At 37.1% G+C, this 21,226-nt stretch overlaps 1 protein-coding gene and 1 long non-coding RNA gene across 4 annotated transcripts in view; one reads left to right on the top strand and one right to left on the bottom strand.

The window, feature by feature from the left end:
- The window catches only part of adamts10 (ADAM metallopeptidase with thrombospondin type 1 motif, 10), a 57,418-nt gene that overhangs the window by 3,163 nt on the left and 33,029 nt on the right, over window positions 1-21,226 (top strand). For 2 of the 3 annotated variants that reach the window (XM_032573160.1, XM_032573162.1), the window contains exons 2-6: window positions 4,884-5,275; window positions 14,621-14,760; window positions 14,853-15,062; window positions 18,271-18,439; window positions 18,600-18,802. In XM_032573160.1, the coding sequence (XP_032429051.1) occupies window positions 5,173-5,275; window positions 14,621-14,760; window positions 14,853-15,062; window positions 18,271-18,439; window positions 18,600-18,802 (825 nt within the window). In that variant the 5' untranslated portion in view covers window positions 4,884-5,172. Of the gene's footprint in view, window positions 1-1,925; window positions 2,085-4,883; window positions 5,276-14,620; window positions 14,761-14,852; window positions 15,063-18,270; window positions 18,440-18,599; window positions 18,803-21,226 lie in introns of all 3 variants that reach the window. The other variant, XM_032573161.1, reaches the window with a different exon arrangement.
- On the bottom strand, window positions 4,413-19,286 carry LOC116726448 (uncharacterized). The gene is made up of 3 exons (XR_004340603.1): window positions 19,276-19,286; window positions 12,910-12,915; window positions 4,413-4,661 (listed from the first exon to the last, which is right to left on the bottom strand). It is a non-coding gene; the product is annotated as an uncharacterized LOC116726448 (long non-coding RNA).

The following is a 21,226-nucleotide window of genomic DNA, read 5'->3' as shown; positions in this document are numbered from 1 at the left end:
GAAGATTCTCTTGATTCTAGACTTCATATTTCTATAATGAAAGCAGAATTATGACGTTGGACTTACGAGCCATTTGATCCCCTCCCAACCCCAAAGTCCTATTAAAAATGACTGCCAGTTTAATGAAATAATAAACTGAACCTAAAACTGATTCATGAGCTACTCCCTGATCAAAGTGGAGGCAGTTTGGGGGAGAGTGCTGCTCTCGGAGCTAAGCTGTGGGACACTTAGCATCTGTTCACTCCACACAGACTTTACTTTGAGCCGGTCATATGGCTTTGATTAGCGTACTTTGGTTTCGGATAGCTCTACTCTCCCTGGCAGCAGCTAAAGACAAGGACATCATAATTAGCTCCAGCATTTAAAGGAAAAAGCTTCAAAGGGGACCTATTATGCATTAAGCAAAACTTGCATTTTGTACGTTTTTGTATTTCCTTTTGGGTCTTTACTGCTTCTAAAAACACCCGGCGCTTAAAAAAGAACCACCCAGCTGTTTTTTAGTGATAAGTTTATGTTTTTTGGTGTCTGGAAAATGAATCACTTCAAAAACCTCTTGAATGTAACGTCACAAATCAACAGGTACGGCTCGTCGCCTAGCAACCCCAGAGAAGCCCAGACTGTTACCTAGCAACCCCGGCGGAGCTCCACCCGTCACCTAGCATCCAGAGCTCCAGAACATTTGGTGTTTAGTTCTTGACTTAACATCCAGAAACCACTTGCTGTATTCATGTTTGTTGTGCAGGAGGCTCTACTAATGCTTTTCAAAATGTACGGTTGTATAAATGCTCATCTGTTTGCGGCCATTTTCACATGCGAGTGTAAACGTTGAGCTGGGAGGCGTGGACGTCAGCAGTTTATTTGGATTTAAAGTGAGAAGAGGCACAAAAACAGCAAAAAATAAAACTAAGCTAAAATCTCATTATCCCAGAATGATTTTGTCCAACAAATGCAATGAACCTGGTTTTTTTTATAGCCCATAGAGCTATCGTAACCTGTTTAAGATAACGTAATAGGTCACCTTTAAGTGTGAAAAGCATCACATACTGCTAAACAAGAAGATGATCATGAAGATGTTTTGGCTTCATTGCATTATAGTTTGGCCCACCTACGTCCAGCTTTTCTCCGTCTTTCTAACAACAAGCCTTTTCTTTTCTGCCCTGCAAGCTGCGACAGCGTTGGAGGCTGTGTGGCCTGTTTCAGCCCAGACCACTTTCCCTGCTGGCCACGGCCGCAGCTGTACGCTCCTTTTTCGCAGCTCATCCAACCAAAACACGGAGTGGAGAGTTTTGTCGCTTTGGCCTGCTGACAAACATGCGTTTTTGTTTCACAAAAATGATACGGCCCAGAGGGAAGGTTTTGCACAACACACCGCAGGAAGATGTACAGCGCCGTCACCTCTGCATGACAGCCCACTCTCAATTATATCTGGAGTAATATTTCATAGGTGGAAATGGTGCAGGAAAGTGCTTGCGTGTTGTTGTTGTGGGGGATTTCTGAGGGGCTTTGCTTTAAAAAGCTCTTAGGGTCAGACCAGGGGTCCTTTCCTCCTCCCTCCTTCCTGGGTTTAAATAAACACCAGGAGAGTTAGTGGTAATGAAAAGTATTTGATATCAAGCAGCCTACTTTAATACGTTAACAATAAATTGTAAGCAGGGAGGAGGAGTAATGAAAATGGAGGGGAGTTTAGCTCTTTCGCAGGAAATGACTGGGAAAAGGCCAGAGGGAGGGGGATGAGAGAGGGAGTTTTTTAGTTGTTCTGCTTATGAGGGACGCTGCAACAGCACAAAGACCCATTAGCCTGCTTTTACTGTATCTGCTGCACATTACACATTACTCCTGACATGAAGCAGGAGACGCTTTTCTCACAATTCCTCAACTTTCGGTTTAAGGTACCTGTTTTTATTTTTTTTCCTTCCTCTTTTCAGGAGGGAATTTGTTCCCCTCTGCTATCATCACCAAAAGGTTTCCCATCTGCCTCTGATTACCTTTGGCTGTAGTTGGTTAGCTGCCAGCCATCCGGGCCAGTGTGGCGTCTCTGCTCGCTTTTGAATCCCCAAACGGCTCGAAGGGAGCCGGGAAGGAAGGTGGGCAGTTTTTAGACCACATGACAGCAGGAGTCGAACGTTTTGGCTAAAAATTGCCTTGTCAGCTAAAAAAACAAGTCTGAGACAAGGGCATTAAATGGTTTGTTAAAAAGTCAGAGGAAATATTTGGTTGACATGAATGGTAATTGAGTTAATTGCCAGGTCTGTAATTAATAAATCTAAAACTATCAACAAAGAAATCAACTTTTTAAATTCAAAACCCCTTATTCTTTCTTAATTATTGAGTAAATATGCATATGAACTCAACAAATGTAGTTTATTCCCATCCAGCCTTCAGTTGTTTAAGGAGTTATTCATATATCTAATTTGAAAAATACTTCTTTAGAAACGTGGACATTAGCATCGTGGACGTCTGCGTTAGCTGCTACGTGTTTAGCATTGAGATGCTACTTTCGGCTCTAATAGCTTCAAATTAGGCTAAATCCTTTTAGCACAATTTGAATTCAGCAATAGTCTTTCCCACTCTACTGGCCTACCAGATCGTGTATTGATGCCAAAATTTACTCCAAAGCGGGCCAAGAAATGCGGCTTTGTCGTCTGTTGTTTGCAGATTTTGCTTGTGCGTCAGATATACGAGCGTACCGGAAACACAACACAAAGGTTCCGGTTCGGGACTTTGGCTTGTAAAAAATTTTAATTAATTTTTTTAACACGTTAAAATCAATGTAATTAACTAATCGAAATGAGTTCATTCTAGACCCTATTATGTATAATGAATCAAATTAATGAATAACTGAGACTCAAGGTAGCTTTTTGAGGCAAATTCTAAAATATTCATACACTATTTTACAGGTATGTTTATAATATTTCTGGGTGGCCCAGTTAGTTGCACCATTGCCTTGCATCAAGAAGGTCCTGGGTTTGACTCTTTGCATGTTCTCGTTGTACTCCAACATCCTGCCACAGTTCAAAAGCATGACTGTTAGACTACTTAGTCTCTCTAAATTAGGTATGACTCAGTACCCTGTATACTAAAATATTTTTGAGACAAATGTGAGGCCAAATTGGGTCACCATTGAGACATTGATCCCAAGCAGAGCAGAAAATCAATAACAGAACCGCTGAAAAAGACTCATTGTAGTGGCAAGTTCAGACCCCAATCTGGTTGAAACCTGTGGAGAAACATGTTTTCACAAATTCCAATAAACTGAAGTAATTTTGTAAAGAAGAGTGAGCAAAACTTTGTTCACAGCAATATGAGAGATTGATAAAGTCATAAAGAAAATTGCTTCTTCTAGTTGTTACTGCTGAGGGTGGTTTTAAAATCCACTCAGTCTTGAATAATGTTTGTTTTTCTTTTACTGTCGAATCACTCATGGAAAGAGGATTTTTCCCATGAAGGTAGAAGTCAGAGTAAAGTATAGTACTCGTTTGAGGCGTGAATAAGCTCCATATAGGCACACATACCATCAGCTCCTGACATGCTGTCCAATTAGGAGTTTCGGGCCGGCTGCCAGCAAGTCACTCAGCCATACAACCAAACATCAGAGGCCGCCAGCCTGGCGGTGATGGCATCCTGCTGCTTCTCTCAAATTAGCTAATTTTACCCCAGAAGCTTCAACATAATACCCACTTCAAACTCTGTTTATGGATTCAGAGTTTGCCTTCTTTTGTAATCACTCTTTCCGGTGCACGTGCCTGGACAGAGCTGTTGGTTCTTTTCTTTTTGTTTGTGTGAAACTATTAAGTGTGAAAGGTAAAACTTAATGTCTATAAACTTGAAAGGCTTTTATATATATATATATATATATAATCGATAGACACACAATCAGTATCAATAGATAATATGTCTGATAGAATATTCGATAATTTCACTGAACCGCACAGCATTCTGGGGGATGTAGGCAGGGGAAAGGCTTTAGCCCCCTGGTGTACAAACTTTTTGCTAATTTAAATGACTGACCACAAAATTCATTAAATCAAATAAATAAAAAATATTTACTGTGATTTTTTTTGTTTGTTTTGGTTTACCTGCTCAACAATAAATAATTTTTTAAAATTAAATCTGTATATCTGTATATTAAACCTAAAAAGGGCTTCAGACTGTAGCCTTATTAAAAAAAATATTTTCAAAATTTACTAAATCAAAAATGCAAAAATGTGTTTAAAGCTTAGGACTGTTACCTTACTTAAAGAAAAACAGACAATTTCTAAGTGTTTTGGATCTTCAATTGTTTTGCTTTGTTGGCTAGATTTGTTCTAACTCGAGTTGTGGTCAGAGGCCGAACAAAATCATTTCAAGGGCCAAAAACGGTCCCCGGGCCACACTTTGGACGCCCCTGCTTTAGCCGCTCAACCTCTCTCATAGCTAGCCAAAGCAAGGTTGGTGGAGTCAACTAACTCACTCATTCTATGATTACCTAGCAACTCACTCATTCTATGGTTACGTAGCAACAACCTGCTGAGAAACTAGTGCAGCAGCAGTTTAAGGTTTCTTCACTGCACTTCATAACTGCTTAAAAACAAAGAAACACATGGAGTGGAGGGAAAACTGTGATTAAGCAGGAAAGGTCACACCACCAGTTTGGTAATATTTCAGATGTTTAAAACAAAAAACTGATGAATAATTACTGATATTGGCTGACATAAAATGCTTATATCGTGATATGTTTTTCAGATGCATCGTCCAGCCCTGTGTCAGACGGATCTCATGCTCTCTCTGTCTGTGGATATGTTTAGTTTTCTCTACTCCTCCCTCCTCTTTCAGTCTAAATTCGTCCCACCGCTCGCTGTCATTCACTTTACCGGCTTTCCTCCTAAACAGTTCCTCTTCCACAGGGCAGCGGAGAGAGGCCGAAAAGCTGCCAGCGCTGCTGTTTCACCCCCATCGCAGAAGTCAAGTCTGGTGTTTTCTCCGTCTATGAGGAGCTTCGCCATCGCTCAGTGACAGACAGACACGCTGCAGGTGCAGAGAGTCTCTGATCATCTTGCAGCTATGGCCCGACCAAGCGCTGAGCTGTCCCTCTGCTAGGCGACGGGGCATCCGACAGGGCAGGAGACATGTTGGGACAGAGGACCGAGGACCACCGCACTGAAGTCTGTTACTATAGCAAATACTGTAGTAACCATGGAAAAGCTATGGAGGACTGCTCTGGTCTGCACTGTCGTCGTCGTCCTGGTTGCCACCAAGATCACAGGAGGTCACAAGGATGAGTTTGCTAAATCACAAGGTAAGATAAAAAAAATAGAACGTACACCGGTTTAACTTTTTTTCACATTTTGTCACGTTACAGCTTGGCTTAGCAACCTGCTATAGAATAAAACTTGCCTAGAGACATAAAACAATTTTCTAACTTTGTTTTATTATGAAATCTTAACAAAATTAAACAATTCTTTTGCTACTTTCAGACTTAGAACAAAATGAATGAATGAAAAGAATACGGTATAATGTTGTAGAATGAGGTGAGCCTTTTCTATAAATATTTTCCATATAATTATAACTAGCTTAAAAGCTTTTTACTTTAAGAGCTTTTAATTAGCTTTTCTGCTAGTTATAACCCTAGTTAACAGCTAGTTAAAAGTAACTATCTTTTAAAAAGCTAGTTATTTTTAAAAGATTGTTACTTTAAAAGATTTAAGCTTTAAAAGCTTTTAAATAGCTTATAAGCTAATTAAAAGTAACTGTCTTAAAAAGTTAGTTCGTTTTTAAAGCTAGTTATTTATAAACTTTTAAATGAAACTTTTAAACTAGCTTTTACTTTTAAAAAGCTAGTTTAAAAGTAACCAGGATTAAAAAAGTTAATTACTTTTAGCTTTAATAATAATAATTAGTCATTTGTAGATATCACGGATGCACCAAATCTACTCTTTTCACTTTTGATACTGTTATCTGTTTAGTATCACCCAATACTAATCCAATACAGAAAAACAGTGTGGAATTGATTTAAAACAGGGGGTCCTTTCCTCCTCCCGCCTTCCTGGGTTTAAATAAACAAAAGGAGAAAGAGAATTAGACAGAGTAGATCTGTCCTTAATGATCGGGCCTTATTGATTGGGCACATTGTCACCAATATCTGATCTAGAATGTTTTAAAATATTGGTTCCAATACTGATATTAGTATCGGATCGGTGCATCTCTAGTAGATATAAAAAGCAGATTTAGCAAAATAAGTTACAGAAAAAACTTCTAAAAGACAATTTCTTGAATAATCAAAAACATTTCCTTTTTGGTTTTGCAAGAGGCAAAGAGCCACAGATTGAAATACCCGTGAAATTAACATTAATTTCAAGATTTTATTGGGATTTTATATGATAAAACAGCAGAGAGCATCACATTATTTCCTTCATTTATGTTCTGTATTTACATACATCCACTTCATTTTAACTCGTCCTTAAACAGGAAGCTTCGAAAATGTATGTAAGCAGCTGAAATTGGATTGGAAATTAAACCATAAAAAAAGAAAATCAATAATCATAATTTTATTATTTAAATAAAAATAACTATAGCAGTCTAGAGATAAAGACCATTTTTAATGTATTTTAAGGCTGAGGAGCCCAGTCTGTTTGCTGTCATTTCAGTAAAAGAAAACAAATGTTCATGCTGTGAATTAAATTAATATAATTAAACATAAGTTGCATAAAATAGACATAAGAAGAGATGTTAGGTCTGCTTTATAGCTAAGCTTTTGGCACCTTTTAATTAGCTTTTTCAACTGAAGCTCAAAGACACAAACACCTTTAAAGACATAAATCCCCCCAGGGTCCATTCATCATTATAAGGACAAGACAGCCTCTGTGTATTTCCTAAATTTGCCCTCTGACCTCTAAGAGGCATCTGGCTGTAATAGCCGGTAATGCTTCCGCCTTTAAAGAAACCTCCCCTCAGACTCTGATTTGGGTTTTTAACCTCAAAGTTGCCTTCAGAACCGCCCAATGAATTAGTGTTAGACCTTTAGTTAATGGACTTTTCCTGCAGAAATAAACCCACATGTTAAACCTTCAATCTGTGCTTCTGCTTTAGGCTTTTTAAGGTCATTGTTTCCTTGTTCCTGGCTGCTACTTTCTTTGGTTTCATGCATACTTCCAAAAACTAACAACTAGCCCGCAAGGTTCTGCAGCATAAACCAACTTTTAGGAAAACATAACAGTTGCCAGTAAGTTACTGGAGAGAGACACAACCCAGTGCGAAAACCAAGAAGTCCTCTAATTTCTGGAGTCATATATTGTTTCCTTTGTGCATGTGTCTGTTTCCTGTTGTGGCAACTTAGGTAAGTAACATGATGGGTCTGATTGCTGTGCAGAATGAGGTCAAATATGTTCAAAAAAGTGAAAAAAATAGATATTATACCAGTTTTACCATTGAGAGTCCTGCTCTATAGTAAGGGGTGTCCAAAGTTTTTTCAAAGGGCCAAAACTGATGAGTCAAAAGAACCTAAGAGGCAAAAAAGTCAAAAATTAAGACACCAGTTTTGGTGTTGTTTTTTGTAGAAAAGGGATTTTGCACTTAAAAATTGATTTTGCACATTTTTTGTATTAAAAGACAGTTGATCTTGTTTCACATCACTTGATTGAAGAAATTGTTGGTCACTTTCTTTTCAAAACACATGCTATCTTTATCCAAGTTTAATAAATTAAATAAAAGTTGATTTAAGTGCAGCTAAATTGGTTTCCAGTAACATGGTTCTGCTTATTATTAAAGCTTAGTTATAAAAAGACATCAACATTTTCCATTGTAATAAAACTATACTCTACTCTGATTTAAAAATAAAAAATTGCATCTGCTTCAACCATCTCTGCTGGACATTTTTGAATTTTTTGCAGGGCCATAAACGGTCCCTGGGCCGCAATGTGGACACCCCTGCTCTAGAGTAACCAGCTTCTGTTTTAGTTTACATATGTAACATTTCCTCTGAGGTTTATCTCATAAAGGCTGTGAGTTGTAATCTAATTAGGAGAAGAAAAAAGGAGCAAAACTTTCTTTGCTATGTGCAACAGTGATTTTTAGATGCATTCTTTCACGTTTTTCTTGTAAAATAGTAAAATTCCAATTAGGGGTGGGCAACGTGGACTTAAAGTTTATCACTATATTTTGTGGGACTATTTTAATAGTGATAAAAGTGACGATAAGAACTATTAATTATGTCAGTTTTAGGTAACTGTACGGCTGGGATGGTGTGTCACTACTGCCTCACAAACAGAGAAACTGCTCTTGAAAACATTCCCATTTGACATCAGTCACATAAAGAACTGTGATTTGTGTCACTAGACTGCGCACAGTAACTGCAATTTCTTCATATTTTGAAATTTATTGATATTTATTGATCCCTGTGATTGCAAAAACAGTGGAGAAAATAGTAAAACGAACAATCCCAACACTACGGACAGTTTCTTAAGGATAATTAATTGGAATTTATACAATACAATAAATCACAATTCTTATCAACATAAAAATTTATCACAAAAATTGATAAACAATACAATAAATGCCCACCCCTAACTCCAACCAACGTTTACTGCTGCTGATGTGAGAGGCGGCCATATTGAAACCCAAGTCGGCCTTAAAATTCCTAACTGGGGTAGTTGGAATTTCTTCCACTTTTCCACTGGGAAGTCTGACTTTGTTGGGCGTTTCAGCTGATTTTTTCCAACTGGGAAGTCGTAATTTCTGACTTTCAACTACAAATTTAATCAGTGACTAATCTGGAAAATTCAACCTGCAGCAGATATACCCAGATAGAATGTGAATGAAAATCTGAAGGCCACCAAAGGAAATCCTTTTAACACCTTGACTGCACCGAAATTGAATCAAAAACAAAAAAGACACCTTTATCATTTATTCATATATTCAAACTTTCTGTATCTTTTTAATCCAGTTGACTATACTTTGATTGTTCTGTAGTTTGTTGATGAAAATATTTATGAGTTTGTCATCACCGTTAAACAATTGTTTAACGATTGTTAAGCTATTTATTTTTATTTTTTTTTACTTTTGTGACACTTTTGGTCAGCCCCAGTTGTCTTTAAATAGCATACTATAATTTACAATAATTTCCTTTGAAGACAACTGCTAAAAAAGATAATGAAATTCTAATTAAAGATAATAATTACTGGATTTCCCTTGTGTCTGCATGATTACAAGGCATTACATCCCGCTGGGCATTTTTCATTTTATTTAAAGAGAAATCTAAAATCTTTTCCTCTTTTATTTTACTCCTAACAAGCATCAGGTCTTCTGTATGTCATTTATATCTGAATCCTCGCCCATGACTGTCATGCCAAGACAAATGAACACCCAAACTTTCAACCCAAATTTGACATTTTAGCATCCAACAAAATGAAGTTAATTACAGTCTCCATTTCTCTTGGAAGGCAGTGTTCTAGATGTTTTTTAGAGGGATTTAATCTCAGTCAGCCACAAGAACATTAACTGAGTTATGCGCAGATGTTGGAAGATAAGGGCTGGCATGGAGTCGCCATTCCTGCTTATTTCAAACCTCGAGCCAACGGCTGCATTTCAATTCATCCGCACTAAATTCTGAAAAATTATGTCTGAGATTGTCTAGTAAAAACAAAAAAAATAAGTTTTAAATTGTTGAAACGGAAAACTTTGCCTAAAACATCAGACTAGGTGATAGACCCAATAATGAGTGTCTAATGAGGTCAAAGACCCGATCAGCAAGCGTCTTTAAAACTGTATTTTTGATCAAATTGTAGAGTTTTTGCACACCAAATCTTTAAGAGTCAGAATTAGCATTTCTATAGCTTTACTTGATGTTCTCTATAGAGGGCATGAACCTCATGTCATTTGCTGCATTTTCATTACAAATGTATGCAAAACTTTGTCGACATAATGTCACAAAGACACAATTTTGCAATGGCGGTGTTTCCGTTACATAAGAAACGCAACTGACTTGACTGAACACTTGGCTCCGCCCTAATGCGGACGTACAGCAAACCCGACAAACAAACAGTGTAATAATGGCGGTACCTCAGACATTTTTTGAGTCACATTTGCCTAATCAGTCAACAATAAAACAAAGACGGCGGGAAAGAAAATTCTCCAACGAGTCCTGAATCGGTTCTGTAAGATTATTAGCGGGAAACAACGGAGAAATAAACGATAAAGCCCAAGAGAAAAACGATAAAAACTGTGTTGGACGCATTTTGCACGTACTAACAGGTGAGTAATGGTTAAAATAATACCGGCTTGTGAAAATCTGCCTTCAGGAAAATGCTTAAAAATAAACAGTAGCATAAAATGGTGCTTAAATGTAAATACCGAAGTTAGTGCAGCTTATGTTTTCATGCTGCCACAGCTACCATTGAAATTTACACACATAAAATCAAGCATAACTACCTTAACGTATTGATCTGGAAATGATTATGTTTCAGCATTTTTATTTTAATCAGACTGAGTTGTGTTTATTTACTTAGCAGTTAGCCTTGAACAGTTAGCCTTGAACTATTAGCATTGAGCCATTAGCATTGTGAAGGTAGCCTTGAACTATTAGCATTGAGCCGTTAGCATTATGAAGTTAGCATTGAACTGCTAGCATTGAGCTGTTAACCAGATTACAACAGTGTTTAGGATAAAACAACATTTATGACAAAGGGGATACCCAAGTATAGTTTTCTTTATTCACTTGTGTTTATTTATTTTCATAATTGCTGTACGTCCACATGTGGGGGGAGCCAGCGTCATGTCAATTACAATCACCCTTGATAAGTCATTAAAAAACGTGCAGCGTCATTATTTTTCAACTACTTCCTGTCGATTTCTTCTTCGTGGTTTGTGTCTATGATAATGTTTTGTTGATCATGTGACTTGTGTGACGCGAAAAAAAGTGTTTCAATTGCAGTTTTTCGAAATAAACTGATTTCTATACAGCCAAAAACCCAGTTCATACCAGCGGCAAAACTTTTTATCGAAAAACAAGTTTTTTTTGTTTGTTTTTTTAAATCGGTGGTTACATTAAGCGAACTTATTGTGCAATTGTATGGTGAAAGGAAACACGGCTGGTGATTGTAGGCTTCATGAGTGGCTTAAAAAAAAAAGAAAGTAAAAATAAGGATTTACATCCAGAGTTGGATTTGCTTGTGTGCCTCAGATTATTCTGGTCAAACATCTCATTTGTTAATTTCTCGACTGGAAACATAGAATTAGACAACAATATCCTTTATTGTCCCACACTGGGGAAATTCAGGTGTAATAGTAATTCACAAGAAGTAAAAAACGTAAGAATATAAATAATGTACTCTGATGTAGTACAACTGAGTTTATTACTTTAAAAGAAGTAAATAATGTGCATGTGTATTGAACATTAAAAATACACTAAACTATTTTCAATAGTGCATCTGTGCATTGCAGAAAACAGATGTGTAACAAGAGCATAAATGTTATTTAAAAATAAACCAAACAGTGCAAATGATGGAATGCCAGCTGTATTTAAACACATTGATTTTATTGCGAGCTGTAATGGTTATAGAATTTTACAGCTTTTAAGCACATAATTAAATTGATTAGTATTGACCCAGAAGGAATTATATTATTTCTAAAGATGGAGCTCTGCTTTATCTAAAAATTATTATATTAAACAACAAAAATATAAACAGATCATTTCTGGTCCTCGGAGATGATATGAATTAACTATATTTTCTTTTCTTTTATAAAACTTGGTGCAAAAGAGACCGATCAGTGTTCTGGCCTGGAGGGAGTTGCTCTTTTCCACCCAGAGTACTTCCTTCCACTATTTTCATTTAACGATAACAGATCCAGGGGCGTGTTTTTTATCAGCACACTAACTTCTATATGAGCCCATTAGTTTGGGTGTTTTCTCCTGTTAAAATCAGCAGCCATGTTTCCACTTCTTCTTGTTTCCATTGATGCTTCAGTTTCTTAGTAGATTCATGTTTCCTTCTTGTGTATTATGATTTTTCTTTTGAACGGCTAAGATATAAGCGGAGTTAGGTAGTAACTACTCAAATACATCTACTTTTCGGGGAAAAAAAGTATTTTTTAGAGTATTTTTACTACACTGTACTTTTTACTTTTACTTGAGTAATTTTACTATGAAGTGTCGCTACTCTCACTTGAGTAAATTCATGCCCTTTTGGAACAAAGTATGGAGAAAATAGTAATTTTGTTAGTTTTTTCTTTAAAATCATAAATGGACATTTATCAGGGCAACAATGATGTTTTTTATGATAAACAATATGATAAATGCCCACACCGTATTGAGATTTAGATTTTTGAGTAGAAATAACTTAAAAGGTCATTTCTTTTTACAGACGTTTTGGAATTTAATAAAAAATTAGGGTTGTTAAATTTATTAACAAAACAGGAGTGCATTTTGTAAAATTAACTTAGACTTTGATTGATTGATTGACTTTTTCCAAATTAAAATTACAAAAAAATTCTAAATACCTTGTTTTATCCAAGTAAATGTCACTCAAAATTTTATTAGTGTAGATAAATGTTAGGCTACATTGAGAGAGATCAAAACTCACAGAAATTTTATCAGAAAAGTTACATTCAGAGGCTTTTTTCTTCTAAAATACAACACGTTTGCTTCTTACACAACTTCTTTGACTCAGAAACAACAAACTATCAGAGACTCATAAATTAGTTCTTGCAGCCGTCCTCTTAAAGTCTCCAGTAAAGTTTGTTGTGATCTTGTAACGTTTCAATGTGTCCTGTTAAACAGTCTGTTTAAAACGTCTAAATCAAGTTATTAAAGCGACATACAGTAGGTGTTGGTGGTCTGGACAGACTGTGTGTGAGCCAGAGGAAGTTGATGGGAAACCCTGTGGAGAAAAAACCTGCAGCAGCTGTTAAAAAAACACTTTACTGGTGTTTTATTGATACAGTAGACTAATTTGTGTTGGTGGTCTTTGTTATTCTGTGTGAGGTCTTAGTAATTTGCATTTCTTTCATGTGTTGTTATAACAGAGCCCTTGTTGCTTTCTCTGCAGGAGTTTTTCCTGTGCTTCAGAGATGATGCTGTTGCCACCTTGTTGTGGTTTGTGACAGCTCTGAGTTTCAGGATTACAGCTCTAACGTTTGTGACCTGTATGATGTTCTGTGGGATTTTTAAAAGGAAACTACAATTTCTTACTTTGTTTTACTTTCTTCATATATATTTATTTATTTTCTTTCCTACTTACTGCTATCTACTTTATTACTTTTACTTTCTGTCTTATTTGTACTTATGTACTTTTGCTTATTTATATAGAGCTCAGATTGTTTATATTTATAGAAATAAATATAAACAATCTGAGCTCTGGAAAAAAGAGCTCAGACGTTCTTTTTAACTTTTACTGTCACTCACTTTTACTTACATTTTTATGTATTTTTGCTTTTCTTTATTATTGTTCCTTCTGTAACTTTCCATTCCTATTTTACCTACTTTTTTTCTTATTTGTACTTACTCTACTTAATTTGTTTTAAACGTTTTTCATGTTTTGTCTTTATCTCTTCACTTTTACATTTAGTTATTTTCTTACCTACTTAATTTTACTTACTCACATTTGCTTTCTTACATACAATCCTCCTCACTATCATTTACTCTTCTTTTAGCTTACTTTCCTACTTAATTTGACAAACTTTTCATTTTATCGTTTTTTATTTCTACCTACTTTTGCTTGCTTTCACTCACTTTTCCTTACCTTCTTACTTATTTTTACTTTCTCTTTCCTTTACTGTTGCTTTCTTACTTTGACTTTCTCCTCTACTTTTATTTACTTTTCCTTCTTCCAGCTTCCCTAAATTGCAATAAATTACAAGAAAGATATAAAAAATAATCAGAGAAGCAGACAAGAGACGCATGGTAAGAGGAGCTGCAGAGATACGCAGCTAAGGTGGGAGAATATGTTGAGAAGCCAATCTTTAGTTGTGTAAATTTGGCCACAGAAGAAAACTAGGGGTGAACACATCAATTAGAGGAAAACTCTGCATATTCATGCTAGAGAGGTCCAGTCAAAGTCCAGATTTAAAACCAACTCACTACTTGTGGAAATACTTTCTATCTAGTCTGTCTGAGCTCAACCTGTTTTACAAGAATATTGGGAGAAATTTGAGTCTTTAGATATGAATGCTGGTGGCGACATAAATAAATATGAGACGAAATGAGTTGCAACTTTAATTGCACTTCCTCTTTACAATTATGTGTTAATTTATGTTGGTTTATCATAAACTCCAATGAGACAAACTGAGGATTTTCATCCTAATGTAACAAAACATGAGAAAGTTAAAACAGTGTGAATACTTTTGTAAGGTGCTGTACTGCTAAAAAACACAGGTTACCTTTTCATTCTGTGCGTTTTTACATTAAATCTCCAACAGGCCCCAGACAGACAGGAAGTATACAATTTCAAGGTAGCCATAGCAACCCCCATTTGGCCTCATGAATGGAGAGTGGTTGTAGTAAGTTGGGGCTTTTCAGTGGAGAACCAGAAGGTCTGATTCTCTTTTCCAGCTTGTTGCAAATACAGAATCACTCACTGATTAAACTGAATTTTGATGGATATTTCGTTTAACTTTGATATTTTTATCCTTTCTTTGTTTTCTACGTTCACAGCTGCTTTTTTGTCCAGCCTAGGCCAGTATGAGATCGCCATCCCAGTACGTGTAGGACCAAATGGCGAGATGCTGGACACAGACAGGACAAAATACCACCAAAGAAGACGACGAAGCACTGAAGACAGGCTGCCTGACTCTGTATTATGCTTTTTCAGACTCCGCATTGGATCATTTTCAGACCGATCCAGGCGTTTTACGGCTCTCACGTCTCCTCCTCCTTTGTCTCTTAGCTCTTCTACCAGCTGTCCACGTCGCAGAACAACTTCCTGCTGAACCTGACGCTGCAGGGAGGCCTGCTGTCCCGCCAGTTTAGAGTGGAGTACTGGAAGAGGGGCCAGCTAGCCTGGAGTCACCCATACTCTCCCCATTGTCATTACACGGGTCACCTCCAGGACCAGCCGCACTCTAGCAAAGTGGCCCTGAGCAACTGCAACGGCCTGGTAAGACCCACACCCTGCTGCTGCTGAATCAGAAACTCTTGATTCCTACCTCAAATCAGAACAGTTGAGCACACCTCAATCCTCGTAAAACTTAAAGCTAACTTGCTATGCTTTGTTGAACAGGTTAGGATTGGTCTATGACCTATAGAGAACATGTTTATTACATTTTTAGCACAAAATAATTCTTAAATTATGAAATTTTAGTTCTGTCATTCCTGTCTATTTCGATCCCCTTTCAGAATGAGATGTTTTAGGGCGTCTTGTCACTTATCACTTATCTTTTCTAGCAGTGGTAAAACCAGCTGAACAAATGTTCTGGAATTTAGCTTTTGTTGCTAGGTGATGGATTGTGCTTCACTGGGGTCGCTAGGTAACGATGCAGTCCCTCCTTCATTAGGTTTTTAAAATATTAACTTATTGTCAAAAATGCTTGTTTGGGTTTTTTTTAAGTGCTTGGGCAGTTGAGCCCCAAATGGAAGCATAAAAATGTGCAAAATGTGAATTTTGCAAAATAGGTCCTGTTTAAATCCCAAACCACTCTGCTATGGTATCTCATGTACAGTTCTGTTGAATCTTATCTTAAAATAAGTATCTTAAAGGAGGCATTTCTCTAATCTCTGGGTTTTATTCCCACAGAAAAATGACCAAATATAGAGAAGAATGTGGTTCCTGCTGTTGTAGATTTACAAGTTGGCAAGAAAATGTAGTAAAACATCCAGATTCATTTTCTGTTTTCCTTTACTTTGTCAACTTCAAACACTTTTTTTGTATTAAATACAATAAAAATCAAACTTTCTTTCCTTCTCATAACGTTTATAAGATCTTAAATGTCTTTATTTTCCTAGTTATAAATAAATAGTTATATATCCTAACAGTTCTGTTATAGATGCTACGTCATCATCCATGTATGGTAGCGTCTTCCTGTTACAGTGGGCGTGATTCAAAAGGCTCTTCTGGTTTCATATTTTTAAATGATTTATTTACGTACTTTCAAAAACAATGAAAAGTAAATGGTAAGTAAGGTTTGTGGCTTTACCTAAAATTTGTAGTCCAGGTTTTTCTGTCATCTTTTCAGACATTTCAAGGTTTAATCTCTCCTAAACTCGCTGAAAAACAGAGAGCCTGTCAGTGAATTTAATACCTTTAATTAGTCGGTAATCAAATTAAGTTTAGTTAATTAAGTAAATAAATTGTCCGGTTAAACAAATGTGAATAAAGTAAGTTTGACCAACTTAATTCAGTTATTTTTTGTTTTTTTTAACTCAAATCAGGAGTTTGAGTTGAGCAGCAACTCAGAGCTGCTCCAACAGCTCTGAGTTGGAGCTGTCTTCTTTCTTCAGTGTAGTTTTGGTAATTTTCTGCATTACAAAATTTTTTTTGACTCTTAATTTTAAAGAGTTCTTTGAAAAATCTTGCTAAAGTTTACTTCCTATATTATCCTGTGAATAAGGCATTATTTAGAACCAAATCATAGTCAGATTTGGTTAGCACTTTTTTAGTAATGTGCTATTTAAAAAACGCTGAAATAAAAGTTAAACTAATCTAAAAAGTTGTTGCATTTTGCTTTTTTAGTTTCTCCAGAAACGTTTTTCTAATCAGGGATGTTTTGGTTTTGAACACGGATTCAGTGATGTCAAATCTACCTCACCACAGAGTAATTTTTTTCAGTGTAGAAAACATGAGATGATGAGTTGTTTAGACTTGTTTAGCGCTTACTGTATCGAAGCAAAGATTCCCTTTCATTCAGAGTTTTCTCATGAGGTCATCTCTTCGAATCACAACAGATCGCCGCCATCTGTTTGATGATGCTTCCAAGTTTCTGCTCATCCAAACCCTTTGACCGGCGATTCTCAATCGTGATGCATCAACGCACTCTGCTCTACCCGCCGCGTATCCTCTCACTACAAAACAGCAGGACCCACAATAGTGTTTCGGACGTGCTCAGAAAGCGTTAAAAAGCCTCACACGTAATTAGTGTTGGTCGGACCAGCATGAGGGCATTCACCAGTGAGCCCGCTGTGTGTCCGAGGGAGCGTCACTAACCTCATTATGGGATTTAAAAGGCGCTTTGAACGTCGCCGCGGCGAGTCGATGGGGAGACACTTGCTCTGAGCGGGGCCGACACATCTGAGCAGAATCAAAGGAAGTGTTAGTGTATCGCTCTCTGTCTCACTCACTCATTTTTCTCGCTCTCATTCACCCTTTCATGCTCTCTTGTGTGTTCCTGATCCTCTGCTCAAACAAGTCCAGCGTTTCTCCGTGGGAGGGGATGGGCATCACTCTCTCAATATATGGACCACTCTAAATCTGAAACATGTGTTATGATTAGTTATATAGCCCTTTTCAGACTGTGGTAACAAAAAATTACTACCCATTCACAGATAATTTTCCTCTATTTTTCATTCATTAAAACTTTTATTTAATGAGGTAAGCTATTAAAGCTGCAGTATGTAACTTTTATGAAAAATATTGTTTCACATATTTGTTAAAACTCTCACTATGTTGTGACAGTTTGCTATCTAGAAACAACCAATTGGAGCCAGGAGGTGGGTCTTAGCGCTGTCAGTCACCCCTCCACATGGCGATGCTCAGCCCTTTGCTGTCTTCTATGCTGCAGCTAGTACTAGCCTATCATGAATGTTCAGGCTAGTTAGCATGGCCACTGATGATGGCGGATAAATAGTCGCTGATAAACAATATAAGCATGTCATATCAGTCAATATTTATAATTATTGATTCGTTTTTTGTTTTAAATATCTGAAATTCAGCCAAACTGATGGTGTGATCTTTACTGTTTTATCCACAGTTTTCACTCCATGGTGTTGTTTTTCATATTTAAGGAGTTAGGAGGCACAGTGGTGAAACCTTAAACTGCCAGTTACTCAGCAGGTTGTTGCTAGGTAACTATAGAATGAATGAGTTGGTAACCAATAAGAGAGAGCGAGTTGGTTGATTCCACCAACTTTTCTTAGCTAGCTGTGGGTAAAGTTTTTGCCTACATCACCCAGAATACTTTGCCGTTCTGGATCGGAGTTAATTGAAATTATTGAATATCGATCGATATTGATCACGTGTCTATCACCATATATATTTTTGTTTATTTATTGTCCAGCTCTATTTAGCAGTAAACGTATCAGGATTTTATTGCAGGCTTCCATGTTATCCTGCTTTGTTTTACCTCTTTGCTCTCCTTATCTGTGTCTCACAGCAGGGGGTGATTGTTGCAGGGGGAGAGGAGTACCTCATTGAACCGCTTGTCTCACCAGATAACCAAACCCGGACAGAGAGAGGGGAGAGGACAGAAGGGCGCCCCCACGTGGTTTACAAACGTTCATCACTGCACTATCAGTACAAGGGCCGCTCCTGCGGGGTCATTGGTGAGAAAATTTGTATTCTGGTGTTGATTAGCAAACAAGACCTTCCTGAAAAGTTTTTCCTATTAAGTACCTGGGTGGAGAACCTTCTACTCTTCTGCCTTTTTTGAGTTTATTTCCACAATATACTCTAGAAATCATGAATGTGTGTGGTTTACCTCAGACGAGAAGCCAATGAAAGGCGCGTCGTGGTGGCAGCGGACCCTGAAGACGCCGCCTCACCATGTCGGCCGCGGCCAGCTGCCCCTGAAGCGCTCGGTCAGTCAGGAGCGCTACGTGGAGACGCTGGTGGTGGCCGACAAGATGATGGTGGGATACCACGGCCGCAGGGACATCGAGCAGTACATCCTGGCCGTCATGAATATTGTAAGTGTCACAACACAAAAGATTCACAGACATACAAGCTACAAATTAAATGAACTATTTACTACTTACATCATATGAACTCTATCTGATGTAAGTAGTAAACAGTAATATACAGTTCCATATTGTAGAGGGACTATCAGTCGACGTCACGTTGCATCAGCAGCCACTCTGCTGAGCATGTTGCCTTCAGAACGCAGGCAAGAATACATTATTATAACTAAACTATTTACAGTAAGGCTAATAAAATCATTTACAACTTGAAGCCAGCGCAGCTCACCTCTCTTCACCCGGTGCAACTCTCGTACACAGCTTTGCGGCGTCTGCAGTTGTCAGAGGTTTTATTTTTGGGAGAGCGTCTCTGTACCTTGCACTCCCTCGCATTCAACCTGCTGCATTTTTTAATTTCTTAAGGCTTAGTTTATCACCTGCCTCAATGGATTCATCTACATCTTCATTTTCCCTCTAAATGAGACCAAAACAGGAAGAAAAGATTGTATTTTATTTGTCCTTTGCACATTAAATTATATGTATATATATTTTTTTAAATAAAGTACATTTTATAAAAACCCTATTCCGGCGCCCTTATTGCTCACCATGTATATGTTTATCTTATTTATAGAGACTTGACATATCTTAGTGAAAGCTGATGATCTTACCATGAACAAATTGCGTTTGGGACATTTGCTCTCATTTATCAACTCACCTGTATATAACGCTTATCGGTCATTAAGATGCGTCTCATTCACTAATGTCAATTTGGTAGCATAACTTATTTTATCACGCTGTGATAAACAGTTGTAGTACACTGACAACATGCTAGCTAATGTTAGAACAGCTAGATCAACGCAGGTAACCATGGCAACCAGTGAGCGTTTAAAGGCCGCCCGGCTCTTGCTGCTCCAGTCAAGTTGCCCGTATCCGCTGTGTTTACAAACAAATAATCCCTCTATATTCAGAGTTGGGTAGTAACTAGTTACTTTTACTCAATTACATTTTCTTGAATAAAGTTTGTAATTAACTGTCAACAGTGTGATCTTCCCAATAAAATAATTAGTCATGGCAATTTTCAAACAGTAGACAATGAAAATTTTGCCCCAATGAAAGCATGTCAAGCACGGTGTAGGAGGGTGATGATTTGGGCTGTCTTGAAAGCACAGGACCTGCAAATCTCCTTAGAGTGCGATGATTACTTCACAATGATGTGAGCGACTGAGTCATGGACAAAATGACTTTCAATGCTGATAAGGTTTGCTCTACAAGCTGCTTTTATTATTTTGTTGTTTTTTTTTTTGCTTTGGCTTCATACTTGAACTGAATTAAATTAGCTATAAAACTAATCAGTATTGTTAAAAATAGCAGGAAAGAAGCAAAGCTAGTATTTAGTGTGTTCTTCCTACAAGGGGGAATCCAATTTCAAGTCGCCTCCTTTTTGTTTCATTGAGGATCTTCTCGTGCTAACCTCCGAAACCACACACGCTCACAAGCTAGGAATGTATTTAATGAAAGACTTTTTAAAGAAAAAAAGTCCAGACAACATCAAAAAATTGAACTTAATTTAGAAAAAGACTAACCTTAACCAGACAGTATGGTCAGAGTGAAGCTTCGGTGCCACTTATTACTTTAGTTGCGGACAGAAGAGTCTGTTTACAGGAAATGTTTGGTTGGAGGTAGTTTGTGAACTTTTTATTTCCACATTAAACCACAAACTTTAATGTATTTTAATGGGAACACAAAGTCGAGGATAAGTGTAAAATGTAACTTAAACACCAGACATTAAAAGTAACTTCAAACATTAGAAAACAAACAGCATCATGAAGAGGAAGAGCCACATTAGACATGTTAGGCATGGTAACTCTGGAGGAGCTGCAGAGATCCAAGGCTCAGGTGGGAGAATTTATTGATGCCTTTAAGTTGTGGGAAGAGCGAAAAGAAGAAAACTTCCATGCAGTTCTGCCAAAAGCTGCATCTTTCCACAGGAAAGTTATGGAAGACGATATTTTGGTCAGGTGAAAAAAAGGGCTGAAAAGATTAATCAGATTAATCTTGATGAATCAGTTATTGAAATAATCGTCAATTAGACCTGTCACAATAATCATTAAATCAATTAATCGCATAATAAATTAAAACAAACTCAATAATTTTCATTGGCCTGATTTATCTTTTTTTTTTTTTTCTTTCGTTCTACCAAAAACTGGATGATAAAAGTCTTCAGTTTGGTGCTTTGGTCTCAACTAGACCGTTTTTTTGAAGGACAATTTTGTTTACAAAGACTTCAAAATTAATTTTATTTGTCATTTTGTTTATTTATTTTAGATATTTAAAATATCTTCCAGTTCCAGTGTTAAATGTTCATTAAAATTTAGGGATCTTGGAGAATGTGTTCATTGTTATTTTTATCATTAGCTCGCTTAAAAAAGGGTCTCA

This window comes from Xiphophorus hellerii, chromosome 9, assembly GCF_003331165.1.
Source record: "Xiphophorus hellerii strain 12219 chromosome 9, Xiphophorus_hellerii-4.1, whole genome shotgun sequence".
NCBI classification, from domain to species: Eukaryota; Metazoa; Chordata; class Actinopteri; order Cyprinodontiformes; family Poeciliidae; genus Xiphophorus; species Xiphophorus hellerii.
Note: the sequence above shows the minus strand (reverse complement) of the source record. Positions and strands in the feature narration are given on the sequence as shown.